General features: G+C 32.8%; 1 protein-coding gene and 2 long non-coding RNA genes across 4 annotated transcripts; 2 read left to right on the top strand and 1 right to left on the bottom strand.

The window, feature by feature from the left end:
• Positions 1–852: 852 nt before the first annotated feature.
• Positions 853–1,954, top strand: LOC124454459. The gene is made up of 2 exons (XR_006951458.1): positions 853–951; positions 1,386–1,954. It is a non-coding gene; the product is annotated as an uncharacterized LOC124454459 (long non-coding RNA).
• A 269-nt stretch (positions 1,955–2,223) lies between these two features.
• LOC124454574 lies at positions 2,224–3,391 on the top strand. Its single transcript, XR_006951521.1, has 2 exons — positions 2,224–2,507; positions 2,860–3,391. It is a non-coding gene; the product is annotated as an uncharacterized LOC124454574 (long non-coding RNA).
• Positions 2,564–13,032, bottom strand: LOC124454573 (sodium-coupled monocarboxylate transporter 1-like). 2 transcript variants are annotated; one of them, XM_047005343.1, is made up of 16 exons: positions 12,947–13,032; positions 12,800–12,865; positions 10,842–11,189; positions 10,572–10,637; positions 9,717–9,768; positions 9,147–9,214; positions 7,878–8,032; positions 7,274–7,414; positions 6,355–6,484; positions 5,864–5,952; positions 5,065–5,177; positions 4,549–4,622; positions 4,280–4,366; positions 3,702–3,883; positions 3,074–3,174; positions 2,564–2,931 (listed from the first exon to the last, which is right to left on the bottom strand). In XM_047005343.1, exons 3-16 carry the CDS (start codon positions 11,172–11,174, stop codon positions 2,810–2,812), a joined length of 1,713 nt encoding a protein of 570 aa, XP_046861299.1. In that variant the 5' UTR covers positions 11,175–11,189; positions 12,800–12,865; positions 12,947–13,032; the 3' UTR covers positions 2,564–2,809. The 2 variants fall into 2 exon arrangements, with proteins under 2 accessions (XP_046861299.1, XP_046861298.1); XM_047005342.1 differs by lacking the exon at positions 12,947–13,032 and having other exon boundaries at positions 12,800–12,944.
• Between the last annotated feature and the right edge of the window lie 224 nt (positions 13,033–13,256).

Raw genomic sequence — 13,256 nt, 5'->3', positions numbered from 1 at the left:
ATGATAAATATTTATATTGTTCTTATAGTATTTGTGGTATTATCTTTATTTCATATTTTTTGGGGAGTTTCCTCTGGCTCATCATGACACCATGCAATTAAATTGATTCGCCATGTTTGCTCGTACCCAAGTGTCAACGTTTTATTTTACTTTGTTCACACTGTTCCAACTTTAGTAAGCAGATAGATGATATGCACTATGCCGTAGATAGCGATTGGGAAAAGTAGGCATTTTACAGCGAGTACGTCTCCTTACAGTTGCAAAAAATGGCATGTTTAATTCATCAATTGTATAAAAAATGTTTTTTGAGCAATTGCACATTCAAGCAATACTGATAATAAAGTATTTAAGTGTACTCGAAATAATTGAGACTTATAATCCATTTGATTATTAGAATTTTAAAAGGAAATGAAATAAAACAATAGTTTTATTTCATTTCCTTTTATTAGAATTTTAAAAGAGATAGAATTTTAAAAGAATTTTAAAAGAGATTAGAGATTATTAGAATTTTAAAAGGAAATGAAATAAAACAATAGTTCTGATTTGCCAAATCCAGATAACAATCTCTTTTATAACTTTGTGAAGTCCATTGTTCAGAAATTACTCTGTATTGAGTTCAAATGCAAATTGTAAAAAATGCCAAGCAGGCAAGCACACAAGATGTTTAATGTGTTGTCTTTCTTCTTATTATATGTATTGCTGGATATATTATATATAATGCTATTATATATAATCATTAACATTTTTACACACAGAAAAATATTAACATGGAAACGAGAGGAACAATACATCAGCTGCAACCGTTCTTCCTGATCTATTTGTAAATTCGAAACAAATAAGTTTGCAACCTGATTTGAAGGCCTAATTTTTTATATTGTTTTCATAAGACAAGAAATGACGCCATTGGACAAAGGAATAACGCCAGGGGTTAAACAGATCACTTTCTGATAGGTGATTAGTTCAGCTTTATAAACAATTGATAAAAAAAATGTCTCTCATTTACGTTATAGCGAAGTTTACTGTAAAATAAAACATACTGCATACGTGTTTAATTGACAAGAGGCAACACAAAAATGCGATATTTTGACTTTATTTCAAAGTCATGTACGTCTAATGGCTTGATAATAGGTCAAAATACTGCTTTTAATTTTTTAGATACTTTCTATTATCAATATAAATCGTGAGTTTATAAGCAGTGAATAAATCTTGTTTAATTATATAATGTTGAGATCTTTGATAGAAAATTGTTTTGACCTCACTAAAATTTCATCCAGAGTTTTTAAGACAAACGCTAAAAGAACTACGACAAAACAAAAAGTAGAATAGTTTATTTTTCTATTGAGTATGTCAGTGTTACAGTTGTTTCAATTACAAATATATTACAGAAATGAGCATTGAGTCAATGCTAGAAATGTATGAAATTTGACTGATGGACTGAAGCTTGCTTTTGCGTTCCTCAAGAGAAAACGCATGGCAGGAACCGCATTCTCCCGCAAAAAGGTCAAGATGCAACGCTCTGGTGCCCTACCTCTCCAAGGCAATTGGGAAACATGGATCAAAATCAGGATTTATTTTGCTTTTGGAAATTAGCTTTTTTTGTTTACAAGAATTCTTCTCGTATAATAAACTATAACATGCAAGGATACGCTCTTTCACGACACACTCTTTCATTGACTATTTCTTGTGTCATGGGCAGGACATGAATAATCCTCATAACAAATTATTTGCTTTCTTTTTCTCGTTAAATATGGAAATAAATAATTGACTCTAACATTCTAAAGTTTTTGCAATGACAACCTTTGATAGAGTCATTATCGAGTCATTATCATGGTCTGAATTAAACTATTCACTTTCAAACGTTTAGTTTGGAAGTATTAATTCCATTTGAATAAGAAAAATAATTTAAACTGATTTTTTGGACAGTATACGCTTATCGATTATATAATAAGCAGAAGAATTTGAGCAATTTCATTGGTTGAGAGCTATGATCTATATTTCAAACATTGATTTGTACTTCGTCTTCGATAACAAAATTTCATCAAAATTGATCAGCCATTGCTTGTTTATTTTGTTAGCCAATCACAAATTATCACGTGATTAAGCTGACCAATAGTATTTCTTCAATCCTATAGATCACGCAAGCATAATATTTGCAAAATCAAGACTTTTCAATGTTTCAAGTGTTGGGGGACAAAGAAAACAAACTGTTTGACCTTTTAACTTTGGAATTTTTTCGATTTTATTAGATAAAACAAATAGATGACATTTATACAGTTATAGACACACAGGTAAGACGTCATTTGTGATAAAAACTAAAAAACGAAACCATTCACAGTAGTTGGGAACCATTTAAGGTGGTGGAAAGCATTCAAAGTGGTGGAAACCAGTGATGGAAACCATTCACGGTGGTCGGAAACCATTAGTGGAAACAATTCGAGGTGGTGGAAACGATTCACGGTAGTTGGAAACCAATCAAGGTGGTGGTAGACATATACATGGAAAATAAAGTATAGGCGAAGTGTTCCTTTAGCTAGTTACCTACGAAAAATAATTATCAAATTTCTTTTAAAACCTTCAACTTTTAATTTACTAAAAATAAAGATACATAATTATTTAAAAAGGATATAAATTTACTTAGTATGTGTTCATATAATGTTATATTATCGAAATATCATTTGATTAGCATATTGCCGTTGTTATTCATATTTCTATTGGCTATTTACTTTCAGAAAACGAAGAAATATTACTCAGCTATCATATAAATCATGATTCCTGCTATACATCATGCAAGCTTATGTTGAAATGATAGCTAAAGAGTGGTTGTTTTCGTAAATATATTGTTATTGTTTGGTCGTTTAGATCTTTTTGAGTGGCATGGACCAGAGAAATCAAATAAAAGCTCCTCATCCACTTGTTCATCTTCAGATCTTCCTGCAAGGCAATGAAAGAAAATATAGGTTATTTATGAGTCTGAGGCTCAGAGGACAGCGGTAATTCGTTTAGAATTAACTTATATCATTGTATTCTATATGATCTTGTTATAATGTTTTAATAGTTGAATTATTCCACTTACCTAATATAATACTAAAAATGTAACCAATTACAACTGTTACTAGCATTCCAACACCACCGTAGTAAAAAAAGGACAAGCTGTAAAATTTTTCCAAGCCTCCTCTATGCAATAACAAAAAACACATTTCAAACATAGCTGCCGGATTTAATTCTGCAAAGTATTCTACATTGTGATCAATGTATAATTATGTATAACATAAAATTCATGTATGTGATTTTAATGCATTTGTGCATTCACGACAAAAAATTGTTTACTCGTTCTAAAGAATGAGCTAAGATCGCGAATCTACCAATTTATAAGGATATATTTATCAATTAACATTGTACGTACCTTTTATTAACACTGTATTATATAACATTCGATGTGACCATTTATTTAACACTATATTAATTAACATTCATTCCACGTGACCATTTACTTAACACTATATTAATTAACATTCTACGTGACCATTTACTTAACACTACATTAATTAACATTCTTCGTGACCATTTAAGTAGCACTATTTTAATCAACATTCTACATGACCATAAACTTAAGGTGACACACAAGCAAGCACGAGAATTGCCAATTTCTTGCACAACTCTCGGGCTTGCTTGTCTCTCACCGTTTATAAGTTCATACGTACCTTTGAGGTACGGTGTCATTTTTAAAAGAGGCGATGGTCTTGTTGATCATGCGTGTTTCATTAAATGTTTCACATCCTTCAATTGACGTTGGTGGTTTGTTAATAATTGGTGAATAAGATAGACTCCCAATGTAAATCCATCCAAGAAGAGAAAACGCAAGCCCAGTGCCAATGTACGCTCCCTAAATAATGAGCATGTTTAAAATATGCTGCTTTCACCAAGCAATGCGTTTGAGCAATAGCAATCTTGCAGCTAAAAAATAGCAATCCTGCAGCTTATTTAAGGGATGAGTGTCAACCTAGATGCACTGCTCGTTAATCACAGCATGACGGTCATATTTTACATCGAGAAAATGGCGGATTTTCTTAGGGTAGTCCACGCTACTTAGACAAACAATAACATTACTGTAAAATAGGGTTTTAATCAATGTTTTTGCTACTTTTCAAATGAATTAGAAGACGTGGTGTCCAAATGGAATTTAGTTTAACAAAAGTGCAAAACTAATGATGTAAACATCAACAGAAGCGCGCAATGCATCTTGGTTAACATACACTTTTTAATAATAAACAGTATTCACCTTCCAGTTTGCTTTTTTTGATATCATTCCCAAAGTGAACAAACCCAACAATGGTCCAGCGGATATGTTGAACAAAGTTGCACTTAACTAAATCAAACATTGTTTTGCTTTACAATTAGCAACACAGCCGAGAAAGAAAGTACACGTCACAGGGTACAGTTTTTCATTTTCTAAGATATTTCCTTATGCAAATTATAAATACACGTCACAATACATAAATAAAATAATTTTACTTCATTTTGTTGGAACTATATAAGTTATGGGTTTACCTGAATCAACAAAGGAACTTTTGCATAGTTAAAACCAATTGCTCCTAGCATGATTAAAAGGCCATAAACGATACCTATAACAATAAATAAAAATGCGTCAGTAGTAAATACCATATACTGCCATGTCCTTGTAACTCATACATTAAACATGCATCTACATCCGAAACAGACTGGGCAACTAAAAATTTTGATGCACTTGTTTTTCTACATAATATTGGTCAAAGAATTTCCGGGCACGCAACAACAGAACTCATTATTTATTTAAATGCACCTTAGCTCAGATAAGATCGCTGATTAATTCAACCTAAGACTGTGTCCTTTGGTGTTTGCGAGCAAATTATTATTATCGTAGCTTTGCATGACCGCGTGAAGAATATCTAATGCCCAATTGCATTTTATGATTTGAATTTCAAGATTTTTCATTTTTGAGAGTTTTGGTTTCTTTTTCAATGACATCTCCTAGCTGCATAAGGATATATTCAGCATTCTTAGAAATTGAGTATACGTAACACATACCAACAATTCGTGAAACACAAGTTGCCCTAGCATCTGAAATGTTGTTTAGGAATTTCTTGACGATATCCTCCAAGACAATTGCCGAAACCGAATTGATACCAGATGACAATGTGCTAATATACAAGACAGTAAACAGTTTTATATTACAACTAGGACAATTCGCAAATGGCAACTCCACTCCGAACGATTCATTGCTCACAAGCTAACCATGGCAGTAGCGGATCTAGGGATAGTCACAGCGAGGAGCAGCGAGCAAAATAAATTAAAGCTGCTTAATTTTAAATTCAAAATACTTTCAGAAAAGCACTATATGTTTTGAATTTCTAAAGAATATAATTTCACCAATGGACTTGTCTCTGAGGGGCTTAGAAATGTAAATATATTCCTATATGTGTAGCAGTAATTTCTTTTGACTAACCCTATAGATTTACCACTGAACTATAACCATAAAAAAAGCAAAATAATGTTTCAGTGCTCACTTTCATTTTTCAACCATCAGTTAGTACATTACCTTTATCGAAACATAGATCCTAGATTATGTAATGCTTTAAACTTTACAAAATTTTACGTCTCCAGTCAAAATTAGCTGCATAAGCTCTTTTTTCCAATTAATTTGCATGAAATACCGTTCATATTACTCTATCTTATCTCTTTTCTGAGCTACACAAAACTAAAATGATTAAAATTTAAATGCTGCATGATTGAGTTACTGGAGTATTCCACAATAGCTTGCCTTTGTATAAATGGTTTTCTCCCAAAAAGCGATTAAGTGCAATTAACATACAATCCGTAAGCTTACCTCAATGCTCCACTAAAAAGAGCTGCAATAAATAGTCCAGGTAAACCTTTCAGATGACCAAGCTTGTCGACAACAAAGTATGGTAAAATCTAAGGAAAGTTAGTCTAAATTACGTTTGCAAGATATCTTCTTTGTACCATTAATGTACCAATGAATTTCTATTCGTATGTGTAAAATTTATGTGATATGTGTTTGAGGTTTGTTCTCTTCAAAAGTCGGCTTTGCACTTGCTCACCATCTATTCATGCTACTCATCGCAATTTATTTGAATTCATAAAAAGGGGATATTAGTTCAAGTGAAAAATACTTTCTCAGAATTGCTAACATGTTACGCTACAAACAAAAATTTGACAATGCTTATGTGAAGATTCGAAAATTCACCATAATAATTACTAACACCTACAAATTTTGCTAAAAGATAATTTCCTTTCTTTGAGTAGCAACTATTACCGGGGGGGTGTTATAGATTAAAAGCAATCACATGCTCTTACCTGGTCGTTCCTTGTTATCTTTTTGCTTCTTGATAGATCACAGTCATGATAAACAGCAAAAATTACAAGACCATTCAAACAGCAAAGTATTGTAAAAAGGACCAACGCGATCATACTAAACAGCATTGCTCTGTAAAGAATCGTGTATATTTATGCGCATGCCTGGACGAGTTTTTCAAGGAAACTCTTAAATTCGATACTAATAAATAAATTAACTGTCGCGCATAATTTTTTGTCGTAATTTTCATGCATATATTGTTCATTAAAAATAAATTGCAAACATGCTCGCAGAAAAGTGTATCCGCATTTTGACTTTTTTTAGAAAGGTGTACAAGTCTCGACAATTGCCTGCATGGGAGGGAACATGTTGTCAATGCGCGTTTTTTGCCTCATTAAGTTTCGAAGAAACCAATTGTTCTTTATGGATTACAATGTAACTTACATTATGCAAGTATGAATATTAGCCCCTCCAAATATTGGCATTTATCTAGGTAGTAAAGCAACAGTGTTTTGCTTTGCTTGATTGGCTAGGCAACAATAGATGCATATAAGTCAGCGTAGTAGGCATCTTAAGGGTTCTATGAGGCGCATGCTCAAGAGTCAAACATAAGCATGTGGAACATGACTGCAACAACACATAACATCAAATCGAAAAGCTAAATTAATTGCAGAGCAATTTTTTTCGTTTTTGCTCCGTTTACGTCTATCGTTTTTCCACTATCAGCGTGGAGGAGTTAGTTGAGATAAGGTGGTCAGCTTAGGATGTTAAAAACATAAATCCTAATCTCCGGACACGGGTAGCAGATATGGTGTCCAGACCACACCTTGTCAAACCAGCGAACACCAAACCAACCAAATAAACACGATATTTACATTCTTACTTTGCTACTTATGTGTAGTAAATATGTGGATTACTTACTTTTTTGCATTTCTTAGCGATTTTGAAGCCAAAAATCTTTGAACTGATAACTGACTGACGGACCATGAAAAAATATAGGTGAAAGTTCCCCCGACGATCATAGCCCAAAATGATGAGCGAACGGTAGGATCCGGATTGAAGCTTAAAAAAAAATTAAAAACGATATACAAGTAACATTTTAAAATGTTTAAGGCCAAGAAACTGCAAAGCAAAATAGATTTGGTACACGAGTAAATAGCTACAGAGTAAACTGTAAAGAAGTTGTTGAGAAAGAAAACAGGGTCACAAAGTGAATCATGGTTGCTAATGTTGCATGCAAATATGAACAACTGGAAAATATTTCATAAAATATGAGTGGAATATGTTACGAGGAATATAACAATTTATATAACTATTTACAATATACAGAGTAAAAACATTTGATCAAAGACATGCGATAAAATCAATTGTCTTTTGTCTTAGCTAATAGATTTGTATTAATGATATGAAATATAAATTAGATGTATAAAATGCATAGCAAAAGAGAGTAAAAAAGAAAAGAAAATTTGTAAAACATGTGATGTTTTCAAACTGGTCAAGAATAAATTTTCCATTTTTATCTTACTCAAATATATTTAGTCGTTTCATTTCCTTATTTATTCGCCAAACGTTGCTCAGACCATCCACTTCAAGAATTCCCATGATAAGTATTGTTATCATGCCACCAACGATAATAACGCCTTGGAACACATCAGCCCAAACAACTGCTCTAAATCCTCCCTGTCAAAAAAATGCAAACAGCACTATGTAAAATCAGAATCTGTATATTTTGAAGTCTGAAAGCAGTGATCATGGAGTGTTTTGATCGTCACCATGTTATGGGAATCCCAAATAGTAAAAAGAATTGATTTTAATTTTATGCTCTGTTGAGCATCGGCATTATGATATAATTACCCAATATGGCCGCTATGACGTCAAATGCTAACACTAAATTGCTAAATCTGAGGTTAATGCATAGGACATCCATTTGAAATAGAAACTGATTGGCTACTGAAAGCAAAGTCGATTTGATATTTTTTGTATATTCAGAACATTTTGTGCTCTATAATCCGTTTTTTCATTAGCTAAGAGACGATGGTTAACAACTTTCTACGGCCAATTCAATTTACATGACTGTTTGTAAAGAGACGGTAATAAAAATACCAGAAAGCTATAATCATTGCTCAACTGTATAAGTATTGTGTACTTGGGTGTATAAGTGCGAATGGTTTGTACGGCTGAAAAGTTTCTAAATGAATGTATTAAACCAAAATCAGTGTAAAAACATAGTGCAATAGCTGATAATTTTCATAAACATATTCGTCAAAAAAAGGTTATATACTCTGGCTATTGATGGCTTGCAAACATTCCCCAGGGAGTAAGAGAACAATGAAATGCTCGCCATGTTGTATGAAATTTGCATTGTAAAGAAAGAAAATCCTTTGTTAAAATCATCTAATATGGCGGCTATGACGTAAGCATGCAAGCCAAGAATATCAGTGCAAATTTTTGACAATTGTATGATATAGTTTGAGCCTTGGGAAATCGTCTTAGCTAAATTAAGAAAATTAATCCTACTGCTCAGTAAAATCCATGCCAAGAAGGAAAATGGAAGATTTTTCTGGTGACTGACGTTTCAAACTCCTTTGCAATGGTTGTCTTTTACTTAAGGTCTAGTTTATAAGTTATAATTTACATGTAAAACGACACCTAAAACTTTTTCCAAAACTTAACTAAGCAAAGCAAAGCTTGCATGATGCTATAAAGTGAATGTTATTGGACGATTTGCTATTTGTTATTGAACCTGAACGATTTGCCTTACAAGGGAGATAGAAAAAAAATTATTTCAACTTACCAAACTGGTATAAAATATGCATATCAAACCAGTAACAACCACAGATACTATAATAGGTAGATCTGACACTGCAAAAAGAATTTATCATAATGACCGTTTCTTTATGAATCTACATTTAAAAAATTCATTTGTTTTTATAATCTTAAAGATATGTTTGGTAATGTTGACAAAGCTCTGTTAGTTTTCATTTGCGGACCATTAAAATATACAGGTAAAAACTGAGGTTATAACAAATGACCTTTATCAAAACAAATGCATAATTATGGTATTACGTGTGTGATAATATTTTTATGAGCTGTAAATATTATATGTTTTTATGTTGCATAATTTACTAGTTGTATAATACAATGGCGTTAAATAGCAAATTGCTTATAAATGAAATTATTTGTTTCACTATCGGACGGCTTTCTTTTAGATCAACTTTGTTGGAGAGACAAATCTCATTTCATTTTATTTTATTTTTTAGATGAACTCTCTTCTAGCTGCCTCGCTGCCGTTGGTTTTCTGCCATATTTATGTTTACCTAAAAGACCATGCTTTCTTTTAGCAAAAAAAAAGTGTAACACACACCTGCATCCATAGCTATGGCTGGAGCAAACAAAGCAATTGACAAGTACATTGTCTGAAAAAAAAGATGATAATCATAAATCAACATCCCTCGGTAGTGCAATATGACCACATTCTTTTCTTGCCTACGTTCACAATACCGTCTTTATTATAAAAATTCATTATAAAGATTTAACGTTTCGACACAAGCCCTTAGGTGATATATTGGGCACAGGGCCATAGCTAGAACATTAATTGCAGGGGGGGAGACGTCTATATGTTTATTTGTATCCTACTGACTTCTTTTGAAAGTGATTTGACTTTCTAAAGAAATTAACCGGCCAAAATTGAATATATAAGTACACCCCCCTCCCTCAATTAACGTTATAGCTAGGCCCTCAAATGTGCATATTTGCACATGAGAAGTTAAGGAAAATACATATTAGGAGTCCACATTCAAAGACTTTTCAACGATTTTTTTCTTTTTCCTATTACCATACGAATTTCAAGTGCACAAAGAGTGACTTTCTGCTTTAAGCGCTTTTGAAAGAGTAAAAAGAGTTACGCAAAAAGTTTTCTAATCAATTTTTTATTCTCTATATACTATTCTATGTTCTATTGTATTCTATTCAATTCTATTCTATTGTATTTTATTCTATTCTATTCCATTATATCCATTCCGGTCTTTACTCCGTTCCCCATTCCCATGTTCCTGGTTTTAAAAACTCGCTCAATGAAGTTGATTAAAAGGATGTGAAGATGCCTAACGATGTGAAGATGCCTAACGATGTGAAGATGCCTAACGATGTGAAGCAGCTAATTACTTAGTTTCGTTAAATTTACCTGAATTGGTGATACGGTACCATTATTTCTACTTACATAGGTCATTATAAACAAAATGGATCCCATTAAGCGTATACCATAAGTGAAACGTCTTTCCAGGTACTGCATTGATATAAAATAAACAGTGGTTTATATCTCATTAGAAATTGCGAAAAAATATCAATCTCCCAAATGCTTGAAAGCAAATTGAATGTATTAAGTCCCTTTAAAATCCATTACTTTCTGCTCATTATATAACATGCCTATATGAATTTCCCTTCCCCAATTATTGATCTTTCAACGTCGATGTTTTCAAACGACAATTACCTCATTTGTACTGATGATTTTCATCTTGTAAAACACAGGAACGTAAAGAAAAGCAGATATTAAAATAACAAAAATGAACGCAATAGCAACCAAGATGTACGATAATCCATACGTGTAAACTTCACTTGGTATACCAAGGATTGAGATGGCCGAGAGAAATGACACAAGAAGTGAAATTGCAATCGGAATAGAAGAAATATTTTGATTTTCTATGAGAAAGTAGTCTTTTGATCCCTGATTCTTTGAACGGATAGCATGGTAGATTCCTATGGCTCCACTAACGCACAACATCAGTGCGAATAGAATGTAATCCACCACACTCAAAGAACTCATTTCTTACTTTGTGATCTACAAACAAAGGGAGACAATATTTACAACACTTTGGAAAACCGTTATATCTCAATAGCAACACGCTTCTCGGGTACTGCAGTGAAAAGTATTAATTTTGCTTTCCCAAAAATTGGATAATTGATCTGTTACAATGTTTACAAACATTTTGAAGTAATTAATGTGATAATTTACAGGGACGCCGGACAAACAACTCAACAGAGGAGGTGGGTAACTTTAGCGTAAGGTCATTTGAAAGTGAATATATCAATTAAGGAAACGAAGCACTTTGTCTCCCTACGTTCCCGTGCAACATCAAGGAAACTATCCAAAACTAAAAGGACCAAAAAACGTTGGAGGTGAAGGATTAAACACTTTCTGAGGTTTTTATTCACCTTATTTATACTTTATAATATTACCACAATCATGCTACTTTGACTAAAACAGAAACAAGAAATATATATACCAGCTGAATACAAAGGCTATCACGATATGCGATGTTCAACGTTTAATGAGACAATAAATCACAAAGTTCCTGTCTTACTTAGATGTTTAATGACGTAATTCAAGTATTGCCAATTGTATTTTCGAATGACGCGTCTATGTAGATAAAAAAAGACAAGACGACTTTTGCCAGCCATCAAGTGTGATCTTGAAATCGCTTTAAACTCAGCTTGTTTTCTCAGATAGAAAATAATTTGCAAAGGCGCACTGTTAGCCCCCATTGGGCAAGGGCTTGACCTTCACTCACGTCGCTCTGATAATTTGAATGATTTTTACGGAGTTGAGGGCCTTTCTCTGGTGTTATCGTTAAAGGGACTGCAGCAGACTATTATTATATTAAAAATGTTTTGCACATTCCACGATCCATTGTTCCATTAGGTCTTTTTAACATCTATCACTCTAATTGTGAGTATTTAGCTGAAATAGATTGACCAGATTGTAGCTATCATATAAATAGATTGCAATTGTCTTTAAAGAGTCAAAGCGATTAGGTGTCTATTTAAGTGTCCTTAGAGCAGTTTACTTAGAGTGGTGTGCTTCGAGCAGTTTCTTAGATTAAAGTGTCCTTAATGTCTCCTCAAAGTTGTTACTCCTGAGAAAATATTTAAAATATATATTTCTTGCACTAAGTATACGTATAGTAAACAATACACCGTTTATGAATATGGAGTAAAACATTTTTACAAAAGCACGGTCTTTTTTTTCTCCATTTCTCCTGCCCGTTAACAACTTTACATCATAACAAAGCACTATCTCGACTTCATTCCCGTACATAGGAATGTTCTAATATCTGAAAATATTTTCATATAATTAAAATATGAGAGAGGTGAGATAATTTGATCCATGTCAAGCTGTTCCATTGGAAGCGTGTAACACAAAAATAGCGATAAATTCATCTAAGTCAATGCAATTATATAGGGAATCAATCTTTGAAAACTACACCTTTAAACAATAAAATCACTGCTTATAGATTCCAACACTTGACTACAGAAATTCCTTTGGTATTTTTGAATGTAAACATATTTAAGATGAGCGGTAGTATTGATGCACAACATGCAGCTACAACGCAAAACTGTTAAAGAAACCTGCTTATCAACGTATCAATGTTCTTAAATTGAATTCTATACCTTGCGCAATTAGATAAATCTTTGTAGTTTTCAACAAGTCTTTGTGGTCTTGATTAAAATGTATTTCTATAAAGGTCACACCGTAACCGTTGCTCTCCTTTGACTTTATAAAATTAATTATAAAAATTAACATCGTTCCATAGTTACCGTATTATATTACTGTTATTATTACGACATATACAATCTTTTCAGTCTAGCTTCGTGCTGACAACCAACGTCGCATACAGTTATACTACCTTATCAGGCTATCAGCGATTTTGGCTTCTACGTCATCACGTGTCGGTTCACGTTTTTAGCTCCTTTATTACTTTTACTTAATTATCAAGTTATATTGCCTTTTCGTTAATGTGCCTATATCTGAGTCAAAGAAATAACTTGCTTAGATAGTTCAATCGAATTTAAGAACATTTGCGATGTATTTGATACGATAAAATTTTATCTTCACAGGCAATTTGGG

This window comes from Xenia sp. Carnegie-2017, unplaced genomic scaffold, assembly GCF_021976095.1.
Source record: "Xenia sp. Carnegie-2017 unplaced genomic scaffold, XeniaSp_v1 HiC_scaffold_3, whole genome shotgun sequence".
Taxonomy (NCBI): domain Eukaryota; kingdom Metazoa; phylum Cnidaria; class Anthozoa; order Malacalcyonacea; family Xeniidae; genus Xenia; species Xenia sp. Carnegie-2017.
Note: the sequence above shows the minus strand (reverse complement) of the source record. Positions and strands in the feature narration are given on the sequence as shown.